Source organism: Pelodiscus sinensis, chromosome 16 (assembly GCF_052426305.1).
Source record: "Pelodiscus sinensis isolate ZL-2025 chromosome 16, ASM5242630v1, whole genome shotgun sequence".
NCBI lineage: Eukaryota > Metazoa > Chordata > Testudines > Trionychidae > Pelodiscus > Pelodiscus sinensis.
Window position 1 is genome coordinate 17,386,357 of NC_143067.1, and position 22,443 is coordinate 17,408,799.

At 42.3% G+C, this 22,443-nt stretch overlaps 1 protein-coding gene across 1 annotated transcript in view; it reads left to right on the forward strand.

Moving 5' to 3' along the window:
* LOC102446851 (organic cation/carnitine transporter 2) overlaps positions 1 to 15,164 on the forward strand; it is a 65,158-nt gene extending 49,994 nt beyond the window's left edge. Inside the window, exons 6-10 of the mRNA XM_075900351.2 lie at positions 3,408 to 3,508; positions 6,087 to 6,301; positions 7,679 to 7,861; positions 8,971 to 9,106; positions 10,094 to 15,164. Of these exons, the coding sequence (XP_075756466.1) occupies positions 3,408 to 3,508; positions 6,087 to 6,301; positions 7,679 to 7,861; positions 8,971 to 9,106; positions 10,094 to 10,181 (723 nt within the window). The 3' untranslated portion in view covers positions 10,182 to 15,164. The remainder of the gene's footprint in view (positions 1 to 3,407; positions 3,509 to 6,086; positions 6,302 to 7,678; positions 7,862 to 8,970; positions 9,107 to 10,093) is intronic.
* Positions 15,165 to 22,443: the final 7,279 nt, after the last annotated feature.

Here is a 22,443-nt window from a genome sequence, read left to right on the forward strand (position 1 = left end):
TGGGACCTGCCCCATGGAGGATTCTGTTGTTTGTGTACCCAGCTACTAATGGGCAGAGCCTTTTCTCACAAATAGCAACTGTTAAAATTTACACCTTGTTCCTGTTTTTAGTTTCCTGTTTGTTGATTTCTTGGCAGCTACCCTTGACTAAACTGTATACTACTTAAGAAAGATCATATGATTTATGAGAAAGGGTTGGGAGCTGTACTGCTGCCTGCAGTTGACACTGCAACATGTTTGTCTTTAGGGGACAGCTAGTTTTCAGGAAGACAAAGCTCTAGCTCTTAATGCTACTAAAATGTCAGATGCTTTGTCAGGGACAGTGATTTATAAAACCAAAGATATCTGTGCAGTGATGAGGCCCCAGAATTGGGGCTGCGGCCCTAGCCTTAGTGTCTACCCCACAGTTAAACATCCCCTTGAATCCCATGTGCCCAAGTCAGCTGAGACAGGACAGCACAGGATTGCTGTGTAGACTCACCCTCAGAAGTAAGATTGCACTCACTCACAGTAACTGCATCAACCTTATTGAAAAGCTGCATTCACAGTAGCTTAGATACAATTTACAGCACATTGGTGAAGCTTTTTTGATGCTGGAGGGTAAAGTTTATAACTGTTATTGACATTAATAATTCTTATTCATGCAAATAATTCATTGCAGTGGGACAAATTTTGTGTATAAGGTTTTCTCACATTGGAGACAGCTTTGCCACAATTTTTCGTGTAGAAAGTACTCTACTCCATTGAAGTCAAGGGAACTTATTTCATAGTAAATTAATATTCTGCATGTAAGGGTTACAGATACAAGCCCAGTGAGATTGCAAAATTAGTTACTATCTAACTTTTCATAATTTATTAGAGTCAAAAACTCCAATGCAATTAGCTCATAGGGACTTGATTTGCTATTCGATATTTTATGCATTCTTACATTGAGAACTAGGGAATGCTAGTGTGTAGCTACTGTTACAACATTCTCAAAGATGGCACATTTCTTACATTCTCTGCGTGTGCAAACCTCACATTTATTTACATGCATCTCTTTGTTTTGGCTACAATTTAATCTCTGAATGACCTAGCTCAAAAGGATTCAGGCAAACAAGATGATGTATCCTCAATCCTTAGGAATCAGCTTGTTGTAAAAACTAGAAATGTAGAACAGGGTGATCAGGAAGTTGGGGTGGTATATTATAATATAAGATTGGTCAGACGATAAAACCAGTGGTTGGTTTGTCTAGAAACCCTTGATTGTTGATTTGTGTGGATGAAAGTAGTGAACATTGCACTCCTAATGTAATCTAATGCTCAAGAGAAAATGCTTCTAAACAAAACATTTTGAAATTTACCATAGCAGACTGTACTGTAACATCGTCTGCCTAGTGCAAGTTAAAACTAGTGTTTGAAAAGTAGTATTAACAACAAGATTAGCAGTTTCCAAGAACCAACATAAATTCTGTCTCTTTATGTTCCCACTTAGAATTTGCTATTCTTAACCTTTTCAAATTTAACTTTTGAGGAGACAGGAACCCTCTCCACCCACGGTGGGGAATCTTTTTTCGGTCAGGACCACTGACCCACAGAAAAATCAGTTGGGGGCTGCACTCAAGTGAGAAACAAAAAACCCCATCCCTCACTAGCATGGGCTCCCCAATGCTGGGGGGAGCCCCAAGCTTCGGGCTAGATGCGGGTAAGCGGGGGGCTGCATCCTGCCCTGGGGCCCTAGGTTCCCCACTCTTGTTCTACACAATTGTTTTTGCAGGCCTTCACTCAGTGTTAATTTGCACTTATAGAATGACTAATATGCAAATAGTTCTTACTGCTGTTGTAGAAATGGAATTCTTTTCAAACAAAACATAAATTGCCTGGGTGGATAAAAATCATGATTTTCATATTGATAGTTCTTTACTTCTCATTTTATAGTCTTGAATTGCTAAAATGAAGGCTTGTCCTTATTTCCTTAATTGGGTTCCTAAAAAAAAGACAAGTCCAGCATCACTATTACTGTGAGAACCATACAAACTCTGACATGAAATTGTTCATATAAATATCTTGTGCTATATTTCCAACCAACATCATCTTATGATACAGTAATTCCTCACTTAGCACGTGCTCGCTTAACACATTTTCGCGATAGCATGATTTATTGGGGGGGGGGACATTTTTCAAACAACGCGACCTCATCCTCGCAATAACACGATTTCCCCTAGTGCCAGCCGGTGGAAGGCAGCTGCGCGAGGCTTCCCCTGCCTCCCTGTAAAGCGGCAGTGGTTTGCCGCTCACAGCGGCGTTCCCTGGTGACCCCCTCTGGCCAGATGCCTTGCGTCCGTCCAGAGGGGATCACCGGGGTACGGTGCGGCGAGCAGCAAACCTCCGCCGCTTTGTAAGGAGGCAGAGGAAGCCCTGCGCAGCTGCCTGCGACCAGCCAGCTGAGGAAACCCAGCCGCCGGCTGCAAGCTCCCTCCCCTTACCTTCCCCAGAGCCAAGCACCTCTCCAGTCCCCTTTCTCCCCCAACCTTATGTCCCGGTCCCAGCTGCTAACAAGTGCAAGCTGGAGCCACAAGTGCCAAGGCAGCCTCCATCTTTTCCATTATTTTCAATGGGAAAATTGACCCCGCATAACATGTTTTCACTTAACACAAACATTTTCAGAAACGCATCTACAGTATTAAATGAGGAATTACTGTATATCAAATAACCACAAGTCAAGGATGCTGAAATGCTTCAACTGAACTATACATCTCCATCAGCGTTTGCAATTTGAAATCAATGAGATCCTAAGTCACTTTCCTCCCTTACATATTTAAATATAGGTTTAGGAGCCTAAAGTTAGTCAAAAAATAAGTTCACAAATAACTTTTCATTGTTAATACTGAAGTAATTTTCTTTTGAAGTGACAATATTTGTATGCCAATAAATGAAGTTTTTAATAAAAATAGAATTTTAGCCTCTGATCCTGCAAACTGATCCTGTAAGTGTTTACATGATCAGACTCAACTTTCAGTACTTTGTCTCTTGCTGATAGCAGTTTTGTTGAGACCCTCTTATAATGACATTTTATAAATTAATTATAAATTTTAATTTAAAATTGCTATAGCACAGTTTTTCAAATAAGCTTTACAAAGCCTCATTCAGACTTAAATCAGCGATTTTTTTTTTTTTAATCCTGTGATTTGTAAATCAAGGATTTAAACCATGTACAAGATTACTACTACTCTTGGTTAATTATCCCTATTGTTAGAATGTGTGCCTTATTTCTAATCAGCCTGACTTAAATCTTTCTAACCTCCTGTAAGCTGTCCTAAAGCCTCTTGCTCTTGAGATGTTTACTGCAGTCCATGTTGCTCATTAAGAATAAATATTTTATAATACAGAATTGGCTCAGTGACGATGTGTCCGTATATTTTTCCCAGCTGCAGGAAATGACTTCTCAGAAGCAGCAGACACACACCATTTTGGACCTAGTGAGGACCCAAAATATCCGATTTGTCACTATTATGTCAGTGATCCTTTGGTAAGCAAAATATGATCTTACAACACACGAGCACAAAGCCTGCTGAATGCTAAGCACATTCTGTCAGAAAAAGGAGGCACAAAGTTAGTAACATAAAGTTCAAAGGCTGATAAACTTCTGGCTAATTTGTACATGATTCAGATTAATCAGGTTGTTTTTATTTAAGGATTACAATAAGTGACTTTTTTTAGTCACCACAAGATTTGTGATAAGAGCAAATATTGATCAGTATTGAATATTGACCTGCGTAGTCCTCTCTGCTGCCGTTGTAAGAAGTACATTGCCCATTCTCCTCCCCTCCCCCCAACTCCCAGCAGACACCGTAGAGTATCTCTTAATTTCTTGGAAAAAAGCTGGCTAGCATCTTGTGCCTTACAAACGGTGTGCTCTGTGTGTTTGGGGTGTTAGTACTGGGTGTAGTATAATATAGGGGGACTGCAAATAAAAGGGTACATAACTTATTACAGATCTCAGACTACATGAGATGATGAGTCTGTTGCCTCTGAACAAGTGAGAGCCCCCAGATCCAATCCCTTTGCTAGACCCTGAGAGGTGGGGCAGAAGTTTTAGGTCTGATCATCATGTAGCGTATATAAATCCTTCTACAAGCATGTTCTTTAAAAATCCATATCTGAGTATCAAGCTTTTCCAACTATGGATGTAAAATTCCATGTAATTAGTTAACCAGTTAAATGTTCAATTTAGCCAGTTAACTGATTGAACAGGGTTGAACTGGGGGGCCACTCTAACCCAGTTGGACTGGAGTGGCGCCCCTGCCTTCCACAATCGGGCTGGAGTGGGTCCTCTGCTACGGGCAGGGGCTGCTCCAGCCCAGCTTCTTGTGACCCTGCATGGAGTTGCCAGGTCCTGGCCTGCATGGGGCTGACAGAGCTGGCAGCTCCACATGGGGCCAGAAACAGGAGCTCTGTGCAGTAGCCCAGCAGGATTTGAGCAGATGGCCGCAGGCAGGGAGCTGTTCCCCAGGTACCAATTAACCATTATCTGGTAAGCATCACCCTTAGCGGCTGCTGCATACCAGGTACTAGTTAACCGGTTATCCGTTAACATCCCTATTTCCAACATGATGGCCTTATGCAAACTGTATTAGTGAGGGAGTCAGGTTTAGATTTGATGATGCTTTGAGCTCAATAATAATTTTGAAAAGCAGAGATTTAAATGTATGGCACAGCAGCTGGGAATTCAGTCACAGGATTTAAAGGGATAATTTCCTATCAGAACCATTCTTCTTTCCCATTAAATTCTGCCAAACAATTATTGCTTATAACTTATAGCTTAAGCTGCCAGGTAACACCAGGAAATCGGCAAAGCTTAGATATTTACTTAGTCCTGAGGCTTTTCTTGGTATCCTACAGAAGGCACATTTTCATCTCCACAACTGCACAGATAACTTTTTATTGTTTTAAGCAATTGAACCATGAGCATTTTTTTTGCTGGGCATAAACCCTGCCAGAAACAGATTGCCTTTTGGTTTGCAAACTCTTTGGTTATTATTACACGTGTGCAGTTAGCATTGTAAGAGCTTGACCTCCTTGAGGGCTCTAGGCCTTGATGAAGGTGAAAGCTCTTTGTCTATGTGATTCATTTAGAGATTTCTCAGTCCAATAGCTGTGACTACATTTCTTGAATAGTTGTCTCTTGTGGGTGAAATGTAACCTCCCCTGCTCAATGTGTCTCAAGATATCCTAGTTCCTTACAGTTGTTGTTATAGTAGTTGTTGCAGAGCTGCAGTGAAGTCCCTCTTTTCTTTTTCTGAGTACAGTTCTCTCAGCACAGAAAGATGGGAGAAGGGAAGTCTTCTCCCCTTCCATGTTTCCAGCTAAAACATCGAATGTAGGCTTCATTTTAATTTTGGAAACAGACTGAGTTCACTAGTCTGGAATCCTGACTTTCATATTAAGACTACAATTATTTAGTAGCAGAATTCTGATTATTGTAATGATTCTAATATGGGTGCACCTTGACTTAGAGCAATCAGAAATGTTCAGATGTGTGTTAGAAACCCTCTATGCCAGCAACAACCAGAAGTTCTTCAGAGCACATAACAGGTTCTGTCTAAAAGTGACAAATGCAGGAATCGTTTTGTAGGTCCATAGTGGAGAGAAATTGACATGGGCATGTAGTCAGTTAAAATGTCAGAAACCATGTGTGGCCACAGTTTCCACTGGAGCAGGTAGTGAGAGTCAAGTAGATTGAGCTTAGATAGGCTCATGCTTCAGCAGGGCTAAGAAATGTCTCTGGAATCATCTAGTCAGATTGGATTCATTTGTATCCAATCCAATAGGAGCGCTGGGTTTTTTAAAAGTTTCATTAAAGTCAGGAAAAAACAGGTAAATTCAGTCTCTAGAAGGCCTTGTCTAAGTCTATTACATCACTGCGTTCAGCAGTAAATCTACCTGACACAAGCTTCAAAGCTGAGAAAGTCTAGTAGGTACTGACATTTACATATTTTGAACAGTAATTGTGTGAGGCGCACTTGGCTGTCTGTGGCCATAGGAGGCTGAGAAAAAGCAGGAACAAGTCCGTCTGATTAATTTTTCTTATTTTCTGTGTTTTTCAGGATGATAATCTCTGTGGGCTACTTTGGCCTCTCACTTGACACTCCTAACTTGCATGGAGATGCCTATGTAAATTGTTTCCTCTCTGCGGTTATCGAAGTCCCCGCCTATGTTATAGCCTGGGTGCTTCTCCGAAATCTCCCCCGACGGTATTCGATGGCTGCTGCGTTATTCCTGGGAGGCTGCGTCCTTCTCTTCATTCAGCTGGTCCCTGCACGTATGCACTTTTTAGCTGATATAAACCAGACTTTTTTAATGGTTAAATTCCAGTGCCTAGCACTGGGCAACCATGTGAAGTATTGTGGAGGAGAAGACTCTTTAGCCCAAGTTTTAGACCAAATGCAGATTCTCCTTACCCGTCCTTGCCATTTCCTTCCACCTCTGTTAGCTGCTGTACAGGAATGTACAAGGAATGTGTCCACATTAGAGTTGCAGGTGTAATTTTCATCTCACATAGATTTATCTGGGCTAGCTCTGATCCAGCTAGTATGCTAAAAATAGAAGGCCAGCCGTAGTAGCACATGCAGCAAGACAGGTTCGTGGGATGGTATGATCGTGTCTGAAACCCTAATTCTATACTCAAGGTAACTAGCCCTTCCTGCCACTTTCCACAGTTGTACTTCTTCAGCACACTAGTTTAGTCAGAGCTTGCCCAGGTATGTCAGAGTTGAGGTGTAAATGACACCTCTGGCTCTAGTGTAGACATAACCAGACATATTCCTAAGCCTTTTTTTTCTCTAAAAGGTGATTAGTTCTCTTTATGGTCTGTTAAAATTCAGACTCTAGCCTGGTTTTGCCCTAATTTATACCCCTGGAATCTAATAAAACCATGTAAGTTGGTATAATCCTGCAGAGCTTTTCTACAGAAGAGCCAATTGCCAATAAAGTTTTCCTTCTTTGGTCTCATTAAGGACTTAAATTTCAGGAGATCTACTGGGTAGCCTTTGCGATAAATAATAAAAAGTACAAGTATAGTACTTTTAAAAAAGGTGAATGTTTATTCATTTAAAAAAAATGTGAAGGAAGGTATCATATAGTCAGAACCCCACCAGTAAGTAGCTTTCTGCTAGGCATATTAGAGGAGGTAGACTTCTACTATGCATACCAGAGGTGGTTACCATTCTGATCTGTTGATGGCTTTCACCATGTGCTTAAGACTTGGTGTATGAGCATGTTACCACAAATCAAAAAATAAATAAATGAAAGGAAGAACTCTTGCTTATTCTCCATGGGTGACAGATGCGGTATATTGGTAGTTACTCCTGGCATTTAAACTACCTGTACATTGGTATGTGTTTTATTACAAACTAGCTAGCTAGGGTCCCACTAGCTAGGGTAAAACCAGAATTCTAGAAATACATTGCCAATGTGTTTCTCATTAAATTGTCTATCTGTTCTCAAACTCTATAGATGGCAGGACTGGATGACCTTAGGAGAAAGATGGTTTTATTTTATTTTATTTTATTGTATTGTATTTTATTTTATTAAGAGCCTTTATATTAAAATGAATCAACCAAGAAACTGCAACACTAGAATTATGGTGACCAAAAAGCTTGTTAGTTTTTCTGATGTTCTGATTGGATCTCACTTTCAGACCTTCATGTCCTGTCCATTATCTTGGTGATGCTGGGTAAATTTGGGATTACATCTTCCTTTTCAATGGTTTATGTTTACACTGCTGAGCTGTACCCAACAGTCGTGAGGAATATGGGAGTTGGAGCTAGTTCTATGGCCTCCAGATTGGGCAGCATCCTCTCGCCTTACTTTGTTTACCTTGGTAAGATACCAGCTATTTCTCTCCTGCCAAATTGGCTAGTATGGAAACAAAATCCAGAACTGAGTCAGAGGCTGCTTTGTAGCACAACACAAATAGTATAATAGAATCACAGCTGCCTTTATTCTTTTCAGTGGGTAACCTGAGCTCCCAGAAGGCATTTAGAAATTCTCATGTTGCTCAACACTTTGTGATTTGGAAGTGTAGAACTCGAAGACATTTTGTTCATATAACAAGATCAGTATTTGGCCATTAGTTCCCTGAAGAAAATTTTTCCTCAAAATATCACTGAGCAATGATCCTCACAGAGGATCTGCATTTTGGAGTATTTCTTCATTAGGCTTCTGAGTTGACATCTCATCAGGATAAATGGGGCAATTCACTGTTTTCTCGCAGCTTTTTTTTTCAAGCTACCTGGAGACTCGGGGAAATGAATGATTTTTTTTCTATGTAAAAGTTATCTTTGCAATTATGTGTGCTATAGGCGTAACATTTTTTAACGAAAGCACAATGGTACAGGTTGTATCTCCTTTAACTGGGACTCTCTGATCTGGCAGCAGTGAACCACGGATGTTCCTGGACCACAGAGCCCACGTATAAGGAAGTTGGGCCACAGAGCAGGAGCAGTGGGGGGGAGGTGCGACTCAGCCAGGAGCCCCATGTGAGGGAGGGGTGGGTGGTGCAGCAGGGAGTTCTGGCCTCTGCTACCAGACAGTAGTGGGGGCTGGCAGCAGCAGCAAAGCCCTTGGTAACCTGGGAGCTCCAGCAGCTGAGGCAGCCGCAAAGTCCCGGCAGCCGCGGAGCCCCAGCCACTCCAGCAGCCGTGGAGCCCTGGCCCCGGCAGCCACTGAGTTCCCAGTCTGGGGAGCCACAGCTGATCAGGGCTTAGCTGGAGTCCTAGCCGGGGGGCAGCATGGGCCATATTGGGAAGGACCTCCCCTTGTTTGGAAAATCCCCTTATGATGCTGGATGAGGATGCCAGATGAGGGAGGTCCAACCAGTACTGCAATTTATAAAGCTGTATGTTTACATTTTACTGAGGACCCAGATGTTAACCACAGGTTCATCATGGTGGTGACATATACCTGATGGCACGTCCTGTGTTCTTTTAGGTGCCTATGACCGATTCCTGCCTTACATCCTTATGGGAAGCCTCACTGTGCTGACAGGAATCCTTACTCTGTTTCTCCCAGAAAGCTATGGCACACCTCTCCCAGACACCATAGAACAGATGCTGAGGGTTAAAGGGTAAGTTTTACCTTCTGATCTTCTCTCAAGAAAACTCTACCATCCCGGAGAAAAATATCCACATAGAATACATTATTCCTCTTCATTGTTTGATACCCCTCCCCCACAAATAAGTCATCTTTCAGGGATAGTACACAAAAGATTTAAGCTCTCAAATAATCAATAAAATGGGCCAAATTGAACTCCACTGAAGTCAATGGAGTTACAGCAGGGTGACTGTTGGTCAATATGTAGTGCATACCATGCATAGTACTGCTTAAAAGTTGTTTCAGAGGTTGGAGGGAGCTCTTCAGAAAGGAACAAAAAGATGTAAGGAGTTATAAGGATGAATGTCCGAGAAATGACGGATCAAGCAAATTAAATGACTAATCAAGCATGGGTAGGCATGTACAGCTTGTCTCTGATGGGTTTGCACAGGTGACAGAGGAAGAATCTGGTTCTGCTGGTGGAATTTAGTTGTGATTTTTGTTGATGAGCCATGATTCTGAATAGAATCCAGCTCACTCTGAGATTTCTATGACTCTAGAAGTCTAACATGAATACCCACGTTAAAATGAGCCGTTTTATATAATCTTTTAAAGAGTATAACCCCATTTTAAGATCTTTAACATACACATACATCACTGACATGCAGCAAACATGGTACAAATGTTGAAATGTTGTTTCATAGTATTGAAGTTCATCATCCAAATAATTTCTTCTGATATGAGTATACATAGAAAGTTCACTGCGTGTCAATCTGTAATGTTTGGCACTTTCAAATCCCATGCACGCGAGAGGTTGTTGAGAGTTTTCAGCGTTTCACTTTCCGATTTAGGAATGTGCTTAAGCATGTGATTCATTCTACTGCAGTCATTGGGTGTTTAAAGTAAAACACATGCATACTTTGCTGAATTAGGACCCATATGGACACACTTAGATTTAAGATTTTGAAGGGTACTGTTTTAGTTAGAAATTTCACTATTGGTTGTTTTTCCTTGTTTACAGACTCAAGCACAGACATACATCTAATAGCACCAGGGTTTCAAAGGATGAAGAGGAAAACCCAGCAATTCTTAAAAGCACATCTTTTTGATGACACTACATTGTACAATTCATGATGGACTGAAAAGTGAACTGACTTTTCATTTAATTTTCCTTCCAGAAAGGGTTAGCAGCAACACTTTGTCCTGTAATTATAAACTTATTTATTAAATGAAATACTGTTTTCCAAAAAAGAATGTAGATACTGCAAATCCCTGTGTTGAGATCTCCAGCCACAATAATTTAATGTCAGTAACACAGAACTATATTGGACAAATGCAGTTTATAATTTTATGAGACTATGACACTCTTACTGTAGACCTCACTCTCTAAAAGGTGCTTGTCAATAAGAGCTGAAGGATTGACTTCAGTCCTTAAGGAACTTAAGATAATGCATGTTAACAAGAGTTAAAAATTGCCAGCTCTTTCCAAATTATAAGACGAGGCTGCCTGTGATGCTGAATTTCTCAACATGCGCACACGTGCACGCACACCCATATCTGCCCCCAGGCAAGCCGGTTGTTATAAAGTAACAAAGTTTGTGAAAAGATCTAGCCTGGCAATTTTATATCATGACATAAATCGTACACAGGGGGCTTTGCACATGCGTAATTCCTGAACAACTCCAGGGATGAAACAAAGAAAAACTTTGGAAAAAAATGAATTTGAAAACTTGACTTTATTTTAGCTGGAAATGGATTGAGATTTTCATGCACAAATCATTTGTAATTAAGTTTTGGTAGCAAAATAATTCTGATTGTTGGAAATACCTTTTTAATATGACCACAGGGTGAAGCTGTTTACATCTGATATTGGGGTGCATCCTAGATGTTTATTTATTTTTAACACTATAAATAGGTTTCATCGGTATTTCTTTTATCCTTTTAGGATACAGTATATAAGCTAATCCCGCTAAATTCTGCACCGTTTGATTGGGGGCAGTATGTCTGTTTTCAAAACTTTTTATTTCTTGTTTTACTCTTTTTTGTCAGTTTCCTCACAATATAGAGCTAAATTCTACTCTCCGGTGTCTCTTTGCACCCACATAGAATGACTGCAGTGAGATTACATGGGTGTCGTTGAGACCGACATTTAGTCTCAAGTCCTGGCCACAAGCTCTTACCTAAGAGCCATGAATGTCATTTTACGCGTTCTGTTTTCTCACTAATATCATGGAACCAGTGAATGTTTTTAAAGCGTAAATGCCAAGAAATCGTGTTGAAAATCTGCCAAGAGCCAATTCTTTTGATCACAGAAGCTGCCTTGGTAGCAGTTGTGTGTCTTTCAGGAAAACTTCTGTTTTTCTTTCATTTGGGCACATTTTTTCACACTGGGAGAGGTTTAAGAAGTTAATTTCATGAAGCATTCTGTGGTATTTAAATTTGTTTGGAATGGTTTAATAAATAGACTTACATGCCAGTGATCAAAACAGTTAAAAGTTTTTCTTTCTGGAAAATCAGCTGTTTACAAATGTTTAACATTTTACTACTGTGTTAAATTTAGTAGCAGCTAATTATCTTGATTGCCAGTGTGCCTTCCTCTCTCCCTGCAGACCATGCTGTAGCAGCAGGTTTGGCACCAGATCCTCTTGCCTTACAGATGTATTTTGTAGACCTCTCTCTCTTTATTACCTTTGTCACATACTGCACTGTGCTGGGGAGGGGTGAGGGGGAGTGAGCGCTGATCCTGACCTGGTCCTGTAGTTCTGCATGTCCACGGTTAAAAGTGTGAGATTTGATGTAGCTTATCCCTTTATTAAATCGCTTATCAGATGTGCAATTGGTAGCTCTTTAATCATCTGATGGAAGTAACTAGACATTGTCAAGTGTTACTGGATTTGGGGGCATAAAACCGATAAATTATCCTGTGGTAAAAGGGAGCTGCAAGTAACATGCAAGGCCCTATTAACCTTTAAAGATAGATTTGTTGTTTCATGCTCCTCCCTTAAACATTCCCTTGTCCTGTTAGGGCCATTATGAGATCTGGAGTAAGTTTTGCAAAATTGACACGGGTCTACACCATACTCTACACCGGTCTCAGCTCACATACCACTGCCTTATAAAATCCACTTGTCAGGGACTTGTCACTATCAAGGCAAGAGCGACTCCTTTGAGTCTGCTTTGGCTCACTCTGGTTACAGTGTTTTGACTCTGTTTGCATTTTCCCCTCATAAGCACTGTACTTTGCAACATTCCTACCACAAACAAACATTCTGTATCACTTCGAACCTATGTATACAGTTTGCACTGGGGGAGTAATGCCCAACTCTAGGAAATGTGCCTGCTTTAGCTAGCAGAGGGCTAGCATGCTAAAAATAGCGTAGCCACAACATGGTTACACAATATGGTTAGCCACAGGAGGGCTAACGGCACCAAACACATGGAATTTTAGTGCCAAGTCAAAGTGTAGACATACTGCCTTTCTGTGTCTATGTGAACTTTCTCCTATGCATGAGATCATTGAAATCTGTTCTAAAATATAACTTGAAATCTTATAGCACATGTGCTTTTAGTTGATGCCTAATCTAAAACTGGGATAAACTCCTGGCCAAGGTCTGAAATGCCCTTAACACCTCATTTAGCTGTTGCTTTTCTCCATTGATTTATTCTAAGTCACTTGACAGTGAGTTTTTCTTTCTTGAATTTTTAAACATTCCAGTGTTTACTGAGCAATCTTAAGAGTAATGGTTGAGCCAGATGAATGGGGAATTTCTCTGTTGTGATGCAAGTCAGATAAATCATGGCAACAATGAACAATTCTGATGACACAGCATGTATTTTAATGCACACTAGTCTTCTAAAAATGGAAACTATAACACAAAATATCATCCATGCGTCTGCAGTGTATATGGATATTTCTATTAGTCTGAGTCACAATTAACAGTTTACCCTATGTACTGTTTTCACAATTGGTTTTGTCACTCCATAGCACAACCCATGTGGGTTATTTTTCTGTATGACTCAGTGGATTCTCTGATCTTGAAAACAATGTACTCATTTTACTAAAAATTACATTGAAAGTGATTACCTGAACCTACAGTGACCCCGTTAATGGGAATAGCAAGTAAAGTCTGGAGGTGCTTAGCATAATTGGTGGCACCATATCATACCTAAACTTTGGCAGAGTCATTTTGAGTGCTACATAGCTTCAAGAGACACACTTAATAGTGGTCTTTAAAGATTCTGTTCGCCTGTCACTAGTTTGTAATGTTTTGTAGGTTACGGTGGCATTGAGACCTTCTGAATTGCTCCAGTCTGAATGTAACATTTTTGCAAAGTCAGGTTTTGGGAATGTTCCGTCCTTTCTAAAGAAACCACCATGTAAATTTAACAGAAGCCTCCCTCCTTCCACGAATCACTTTCTAAACTAGAAAGGCCTTATAAAAGTAACATTAGAACAGGGTCCTTTAGTACCAGGTGGGGTTCCGAGGTGATGTTATCAAAGTGAATCGTGTAGTTGCAGCTGCTATTGTGTGAAGATTTTTTTAAATTCTAGTTTTTCATTTGTACAAGCACATTAGTTAGCAGCAGAACATAAACATGTACAGTTAAAGTCATCTTTATAGCTACCTCAGTTAATAACTGAGGGCCCTGTTCTGTCACCCTTACCATATTCTGTGAGTAGTCTTACTATTTTCAAAGGATTATGGTACTGCTCGTTGGAAGGATGGCAGACTCTACCCCTGAATGAGGGGCTATGCTAAGATGGTAAATCCACTGTAATATTTACACCAGGATAGCATACAAAATGAAGTCAGGATGCTTTAGAAAATTCAGAATGGCTCACACATTCTTTTCTTCATCTGCTGGGAATTGCTGCCTGCCTGTATGGTATGTAAGATTCCTAGCTCATAGAGAACCCCCATCATTTATATTATCTTCTATATGAGAGACATGGCCTAATGGTCACAAGTACAAGGGCTAGGCACCAGGAATGACTGGGTTTAGTTCTGGCTCTGAGACTGACCCCCTTCTTCACTTTGATAGGTACCAAGGCTAAAGTGACTTCAGTTTCCCAGTTCATGACATGAAGATAACACCACTTCTCAAGGGTGTTGGAGTTAACGAATGTTTGTGAAGAGTTATGGAAATGCTCAGGTTGATTACCTGCCATTCCCGAGCACTAGTTAGAATTGGTAGCTTTACTTCCGAATCTGGCTGTGAATTTAACATTATAATATATAGTGCTGATTTTATGTGTTGTTCTGTAGCACCTTCTGCCAGCTGATCTCAGAGCACTTGTGACATTAGCTTCACCAGTGCTGGTACCTCCTTTCGCACTCCTAAACTACAGATTGGGAAAGAGAGGCACAAAGTGGAGGTGGCTGGGGCCGCATAGAAAGTCTGTTTCAGAGACTGGTGTAGAACCTGGGTTTTCTGGTCTCCAATCCTTTGGACAGGGCTGCCTTTGTGAATGCAGGCTACATTTAAAATGTACATTATTCTTCCAGACATGTGGTGAGACTATCATCTTTCAATAGACTTTAATTTGATCAGAGGATCCATAATAATACGACTGCCATGGTGCAGATGTCTTGGAAACTGCTTGCCATCGCTGTGGTAGGTGCCTAGCTTAACATCTTTTATGCCCTTGCCCCAAGTGGCTCATCCATTATTATAAATTGCTCTCTGAGGCCCTAAGCCTGCAAGCACTTCTGCACATGAGTAGCTTGGCTCACCCGAGTAGTCCTATTGAACTCCATGAAACACCTCCTGTGAATCATGTTGTGTGTGTTACTAGTTATAGGATTGAGCCGTAAAACTTGAAAGGCGTAGAAATTATTTGATCTCAACATGAAATCAACTTAGATAACCTAGTGCCTTGCTTTCAAATGCATCTTGGGGCACTTTAATATACCACTTATGCCTAGGGCCTTGTATAGAGAGAGCCAAATATTTTCAGAATCAAAGAGTGGTTTCTCTTCTGAATGTAAATATTATTAAATTACTTGATTCTTAAAATCATTTTCCTGTAAAAATTGTGATACGATTATTTGTAAAATTCTGAATAAAATCATTCGAAGGAGAATTCCAAATATGAAGTGCTCTGGTGTTCTTTTATGCATTCATGTTTTTTTTTTTCTTTAGCCAGAAGAAATATGGATTTTCAAGGGCCTTTTTGGCAACCGCTTCTCCATTTTTCAAACCTTCTGGGCCTTATCATGCTTCATCTCACATTGTACAACGTGATTTCTCATAGATTTCAAGTCAGTTTGCTCTGAGCAAACATCACACTTAGGCCTTCACTAGTGTCCACTGCCAAATGAGTGCAGATTGTAGGCTTGGAAAGAGGTGACTGGGAAGCAAAGGAATTCTATCGCAACGGTTTTCAAACTTTTTTCTTGTGACCCAGTTGGGAAAAATCCTTTATGCCCACGACCCAATAATTACATCTTTTTAGAATGTCCCCTCCCTGCACAGCAGGGATGCAATTTCCAGGTTGAGGAGACCTACCCGTGCTAGCTTTGATCCAGTTAGTGTGGTAAAAATCGTGGCGGGAGGATCTTGCTGCTCCAAACACTTGCCTTGCATCTCAGATGGGTACATTTCTCCAGGCAGCTAGCCCTGGTGTCACCTAGGATGCATTCTGTCACATGCTCACTCTATTTTCTGAAGCTGCAAATTATGCCCTGATCTTGCAGTACAGACACACCCTAAAACAGGAAGTTTCTTAAGCGAGAGCACCCTATCTAGTCTGTATATTCTCCACCAACAGGTGGCAGCATTTCCTCAGCTCACTGTGCCTGCAACTAACACCCAAGATGTACTCCAGGTTCACGCATTTGAGCACATCTATTGGGTCTTTGCCCATGAAAACTTATGCTCCAGTAAATCTGTTAGTCTATAAGGTGCCACAGGACTTCTCATGGTTTCTGAACATGAACAGTTCATTTTAAAATAGTTACTGTACAGTGCTTGCCTAAGACATTACCTTGTGATAGTTACGTTTGGTAAACTCCTGTTTAGGTTTGATATATCATTATTTATATTACCATTTGTGGCTAGGAGTCCTAGTCCTGGGCCAGGATCCCAGTTAACTAGAGCCAGACTCTCCAGTGGTTTGTTTCCAAATTCTAGTCAAGAGTTCAGTCTGAGACCAGATCAAGACCCGTTGTGTGTTCTTCTGTCTTTAAGCAAAATCCCATAAGAATTTAGTTCATGTAGCCAAATCATACTATGGGATCTTCTGAAAAAGTAGAAAGTCAACGCAGGCCAAAAGATGAATCCAATGTCAACTTGACAAGCGTTTTGTAGGCTTTCCCAGCCATCTCTCAACCTGCTGTGAGGAAATATATATATATTTGTGTGAGAGAAACTGCAAATGCCAAGAGGAACAAAAATGCACAGGTCAGTTTTATTTTGTAATATGACGACTGTCAAGTTCAGTGCAGGATATAAGATCTCCGAAGTGTCAGTGTTCAGTAGGTGCACGTTCTCCAAAGATATATCACAATGTATGTTGAATTGTAATAGTGGTTTTTTTTTTTTTTAAAGTTCAAAAAATCTGTTGAGATCTTAACATATTAATAGGAAGAATAGGTTTAAAATCACACACAAACACATAGCAACAAATAATTATCTGACTTTTATTTTTATTAGTCATAAGTATTTTTGCCTGATCAGACCTATAGTTAAATTTCACCAAGAGACAATAGTTTCTTTGCCAAGAGACAATAGTGCCTTGATCATCCACAAGAACAGAGAGAGCTTCAGTTTTCACTCCGCTATTGGTGTTTGATAGAGAACTGCAGAACCCTGAATGGGGGGAAGGGAACAAGGGGGAATGACTTTCACATTTTGTATGTAGTTTGTATGTTTTAAGTCCACACATGTATTTCTCTGTTTCTTACAGGGCTCTTGTTATGTCAGTACCTGAATTTTTCACAGGTAGTACTGTTTTTCTGCCCTCGGTAGTTCTAGACCAGTGGTCACCAACCAGTAGATTGGGATCTACTGGTAGATTTTGGAGCCTCTGACAGGTGATCCTTACTAGTTTGGCCAAGAGGCTAGCAAGTACCAGCATTTCAGCTGCCCCTACCCCCCACTGCTGCTCATCTCCTGCCTTTTGCCTTGGAGTTGCCCCTCCCCCTGGGAGCCTCCTGCTTTCTGTGCAGGGCAGGGGAGGGAGAGGAAAATGCTGATGTCAGGGTGCCCCCTCTCCCACTCTGTATCCTATCTCCACAGATGTCAACCGGTGGCCGGGGTAGTGTGTGGTCTGTGAGACCTATTAAACACCTGAGTCTTCAACTGCTAGGAAAGGGTCCCTTCGCAGCAGGCAGCCAGGAAGGCTGACGGGTGTCCCAAAGTTTACACCAGAGTCTTTAGCTGCTAGGACAGGATCCCTTCGCAGCGAGCAGCCAGGGGAGACTGACGGGTGCCCCAAGGTTCCGCAGGGGAGCTTATTACACCCGAGTCTTTAGCTGCTAGGACAAGAGTCCCTTCGCAGCGGGCAGCCAGGAGAGGTTGATGAGTGCCCCAAGGGTCTGCCCCGTGGAGGCAGCAGAACCCCAGCGCCCAGTTCTTACTGCATCTACCCCCTGACTGACTAGTTCTTTTAATTGTGTCTGGTTCGGTTACAGCAACAGAAGGAGTCAGGTTAAAGTTTAAACAGTTACAGGTTTATTAAAGAGACTTATAAAGCATACGGTTACAGTGGCTATTGTTCTACTTCTTAACTGCTAGCAAATACAGGTCTTAAAATGGTTATGAAGGAAAAGGAAGATAAAATAACGGTACCAAGCGACAGCTTAATCTTTAAAGAGCTCTAATTCTATGCATGCACTAAGACAAAAGGACACATACAGGTACAATTTTTACCCCCTTCTGCGTCTCTCGATTCCAGCATGTCAGGCTAGGATCGGTCACTCAATTCCTCGGGAAGATGAATACGAGGCTGGGCATCCGCGTGTGGACCTCAGGAGACAATCATATAACCCGACCAGCAGGTAGATGGTAGATTGATACTCAGAGTGAGTGTGCGGCTGGGCCCATCTTTATACCCATGGGGTCACGTATTCTCTTTCTTATCTATGGTGCCAAATTGTGCTGGTTCGCCTTTGTGACGCCAGTTCTTACAAGGGAGTTGTGAACTTAATTTACACTTGTAACTAAATTGGGAGTACTGGACATTCTTTACTCAGCGGGAGATACCTCTCCCGGGACTGTTGTGTGATCGTATCAACATAGGTGCCAGCTAAGGGCAATTTCTGCAGCCTCTTGGTCAGCGATTGGCTTGATCACCCTCTTATCTATGTTCACAGTTATCCAGTGTCATGAATAGCCAACATACACGGGCCTTCTGTCAAGGCATCAAAGACTATGCTGATTTTATTGTTCTCTGTGTCCTGTGTGCTCCAGGCACCTCAGAGGGGCAAGCAAGATGGATGTGACGGGTGGGAGGGGGCTCTGTCTGGCTATAACAGAGCAGAGAGGGGGCACAAAAGGGTTTGGGATGGAGTTTGCTGGGTGCTTTAGGGAGTGGTCCAGGGCCAGGTCAGGGTCACCTTTAGCCCCACTGCACTACTACCCAGGAGCCACCAGCAGTGCCCAGCTGGAGCACACATCCTAAGCTCCTACCCTAGTCATAAACCCCTTGTGCACCTCAAGCCCTTATCCTAGCCCCAAGCACCCCTGCATCCAAACACCCTCCCAGAGCTTGCATGAAGAACCCCCTCCAATACCCCAACTGCCAGTCCCAAGAGCAGCACTCCAGATCCCTTAATCCAAGACCAGAGCCTGCACCCCAACCCTCTGCCCCAGCCTGATGAGAGTGAGTGAGGATGGGCAAGAAAGGGAGGATGGAGTGAGCAGCGACGGGGCCTCAGAGAAGGGGCAATGGTATTTATAGTTGAGGTAGAGCTTGGATTGCACCTAAATTCAAAAAGTGATCTCGTTCTCAAAAAGGTTGGAGACCACTGCTCTAGACGGAGTGGGAATACTCTTAATTAACAGATGGAAAGCTAATGCTCTCGGAAATTAAGAGATACGCCCAAGACAACTCGGGCATTTTTAACAGAGTCAAGAGTAGACCCTAAGTCTTCCAATTCCTTGGTTAAAATTTCCAAAAGTGACCTTTAGGCCCAGACTTTTAAAAGTATTGAGGCACTTACCTCAAAGGGAATCAGGTGCCCAAATACCTTTAAACATTTGGCTTTGAATGAGTTGCTCCATTTTCAAAAGTGACTTAGTCTCTTGCTCCATCTGACAAAAGTTTTTTGAAGCTTATCAGAAGTCTCACTGCTGTGCCAAGTGCCAAAGTCATTTTTGAAAATAGCCCTTAGGCTCCTAAGCCACTTATGTGTGTCAGAAAATATTGCCCCTTTTCTGCTACCTTAACCAAAGACCTTCTTGCCTCCTTACTTAGTCTAGCAATAATTTACAGGCAAAAGACAGCCTGCTGGCAGGACCCGGCCTGTGGGTGCTGTGGGAAGCCCCGGGCAGGCTCCCAACTTGCTTTATCCCACCTGCATGCTGCTCAAGAACTAGGCTGTGGGGTGGTTTTTCTTTTAAAATCTGTGAGTCTGAAGGGGAGGGGGAAAGCTTCAGGAGCTCCCGCCACCAGCACAATTTCATTGGCTGGTTTCTGTCCAGAAACTGGCCAATGGGAGCTGCCTGTTTCAATAACAGGCAGCCACTGAAGCACAGGGGCTCCAGAACATATGGCTGCTGCTTGGGGGTGGGGGGGGGCAGGCAGCAGTGTTCCTTCTAATCTGCACACAGCTTCACAGGGGATTAATCAGCCCCATCCAGTCAGAAGCTCAGAGCCCCATGCACAGAGCTGACTGACTGGGTGGGGCTGATTAATCACCTGGGAAGTTGCACTGCTGTTCAGCTAAGAGGGAACACTGGCTGGCAGGGAGGCTGATTTGGGAACAGCTGCTGGCTGGTAAGTCTCCTGGCCAGTGCCTGCCTCTGGCACCACAGCTCCTCCTTTCCCCAACCCTCTGCTCCCCAGTGCAGTCCTGTCCCCTACTTCACACCCAAATCCTCTGCCCCCCCCCCCATACTCATCTCCCCTCTCTGATCTGGCACCCCAGTCCCCTGCCCCAGATCACAGTCCCCTCCTGTCCTAGCTCACAACCCAAATCCCTTCACCCGCTCCTGTACCCCAATTCCCTACCCTACATCCCAATTCAACCCCCTGCACACCAGTCCAGTACCCCAAGTCAAAACTGCCTCCTTCACCCAAACTCCCTCCCTTACCCCAAGCTCCCTTCTGCACCCAACCGCCATCCCAGACACCACATCTCCTCCATTAATATCATGGAAGAGTGCAGCCCTCAACCACTTTCCAAATACTTGGTGTCCTCCCTGCCCCCCGTCAAAATGTTTTGCACACTCCAGATTTACAGACTTTAAAGAACACTTTAGGTTTATTTTTGAAACATTTTTCCCCTCAGATTTTATTCAGAGGTGTCAGTGTTTATACCCTGACCCTGCTTCTGCTCTCTGTATTTCTACTGGATATATCTGTAGATTGGGCAACTATAGATGATACAGAAGGCCTTCAAGTAACATTGAAAAATAAATTTGGGATCCTGGGTGTGCTACCAAGAGGACTTCATGCTAGGGATGTAAAATTTATAACAAAGTTTATTTTTAAAAAGTGAGCCTGGAATAGTTACAAACAGCTGACGTAGACAAAGTGTGAGAGTTTTGGCCCAGGAGCCATCCTGTTGTAAGCTGAAAAATGGCCAAAGTTGTGATTTGTAGCTTTGCTGTCTGGCCCTGGGGGTGGGGGAAAGAACCACTTTTTAGGAAAGTGATGTGGTTGGTTTCACTACATCAGCTTATCTGCTGGGAGTAGCCTTTTTTGCTTTGAATTGTGGGTAATTCCTCAATATAAGATCAGTGAGAAGCATTATGAAAATTCAGGTGAAGATATGACCACCCATGAGAGAGAGAACAGCAGAAAACCTGCTCATCTGAGCCAGGCCAGGTCCCAGAGTTGAATGTACATATCTCCAGGGAAACTGCTTTCCAGCCTACCAATGTCTTACCCCTGTGACCTCTTGTGCTAACAGCACTTAGCCTTGTTGCTTACATCTCTTCGCCTGAATATCTAAAACCTAGACACAATCTATTTGTTAATATTGTCACTGTCTCTGATTACTCAAGTATCTTTACTTAGAGACTAGGTAGATAATATGACTGCTTAGCAGGAAGTGCCTAGGGAGATTGACTGATTAATCCCTCAGACTAAATAAAATAGTTTTTATGCCTCTTGCTATTAAATGAATTCCCCCGGTTATAGTACTGTGCTTCCTGGAGCCAGGGGCAGTGCAGGAGAAATTAAACAAAACATTACTAAGTGCGCGGTTTGCACAGGAGAAGGCTGGCTGATTGCCTAATATCCCAGTTTTCTTTTTTCAGGCATTCCCAACTTAAGTGAGCGCTCTGTGAGGGAGGGAGATGTTCTCTTTCTCTCTCATCTTATTTCAACAGTTTGGTTTCTAAGGGATCTTAATTGCTTCCATCTGGAAGTGTGGCAGTGGTCCTTGACCCTGGAATGAACTGAACTCATTTCCTTCTGACTAACTCATTAACTGTCTTAAACCATGAACAATCTCAAGGCTTTTAACATTGTTTTCTAAGCCACCAGAATTCAGACAGTGTCTTTCCTTACAGTCACAAATGCAGTTGTGGATGGGAAAAAACCCTTTTAAGCCCTGAGACTTATTTAGCACATGCCATCTGTACTGAAAGTATCTAATCTACGAGCACCAAGAGGGACAAGCCCTTTGTACATTTATGTTTATTTTTAAATTAGTTGTCTCTTTAGCATGGGGGTTGTGACTCTTTCACTTTAAAGCTGAAACTAACATGGGAAATTCTGCATTTATATGGTTTGGGTAGGCATGAAGTAGGGATGCAAATGACTAGTCGACTATCCAATAAGCATTTGCTTATTGGATAGTCAACACGCCAGTCAACTAGTCGCTTCCCCTCCCCTCTTGCTGCCTCTATCAGAAAGAGGTATCAAAAAGAGTGCTTCAAAGCAGCAGGGCGACATAGAGTCCAGAGCCAGATCGCAGGCTCCATGCGGTGCTGCCACTTTGAAATGCCACAGGGAACACAGGGCCAGCAGGGGACTGCTTGAGTCCCCACTGGCCCCTGTTTTCTGCAGTGTTTTCGCCTTTGAAGTGTAGCATCAGCCCTGGGCTGAGGTGCCCTTATCAATCAATCAGCAATTTTCATCAACGATTCAATTAGCCAATTACTTGAAATTTTACATCCCTAGCATGAAGTCCTCTTGGTAGCACACCCAGGATCCCAAATTTTTTTTTCAATGTTACTTGAAGGCCTTCTGTATCA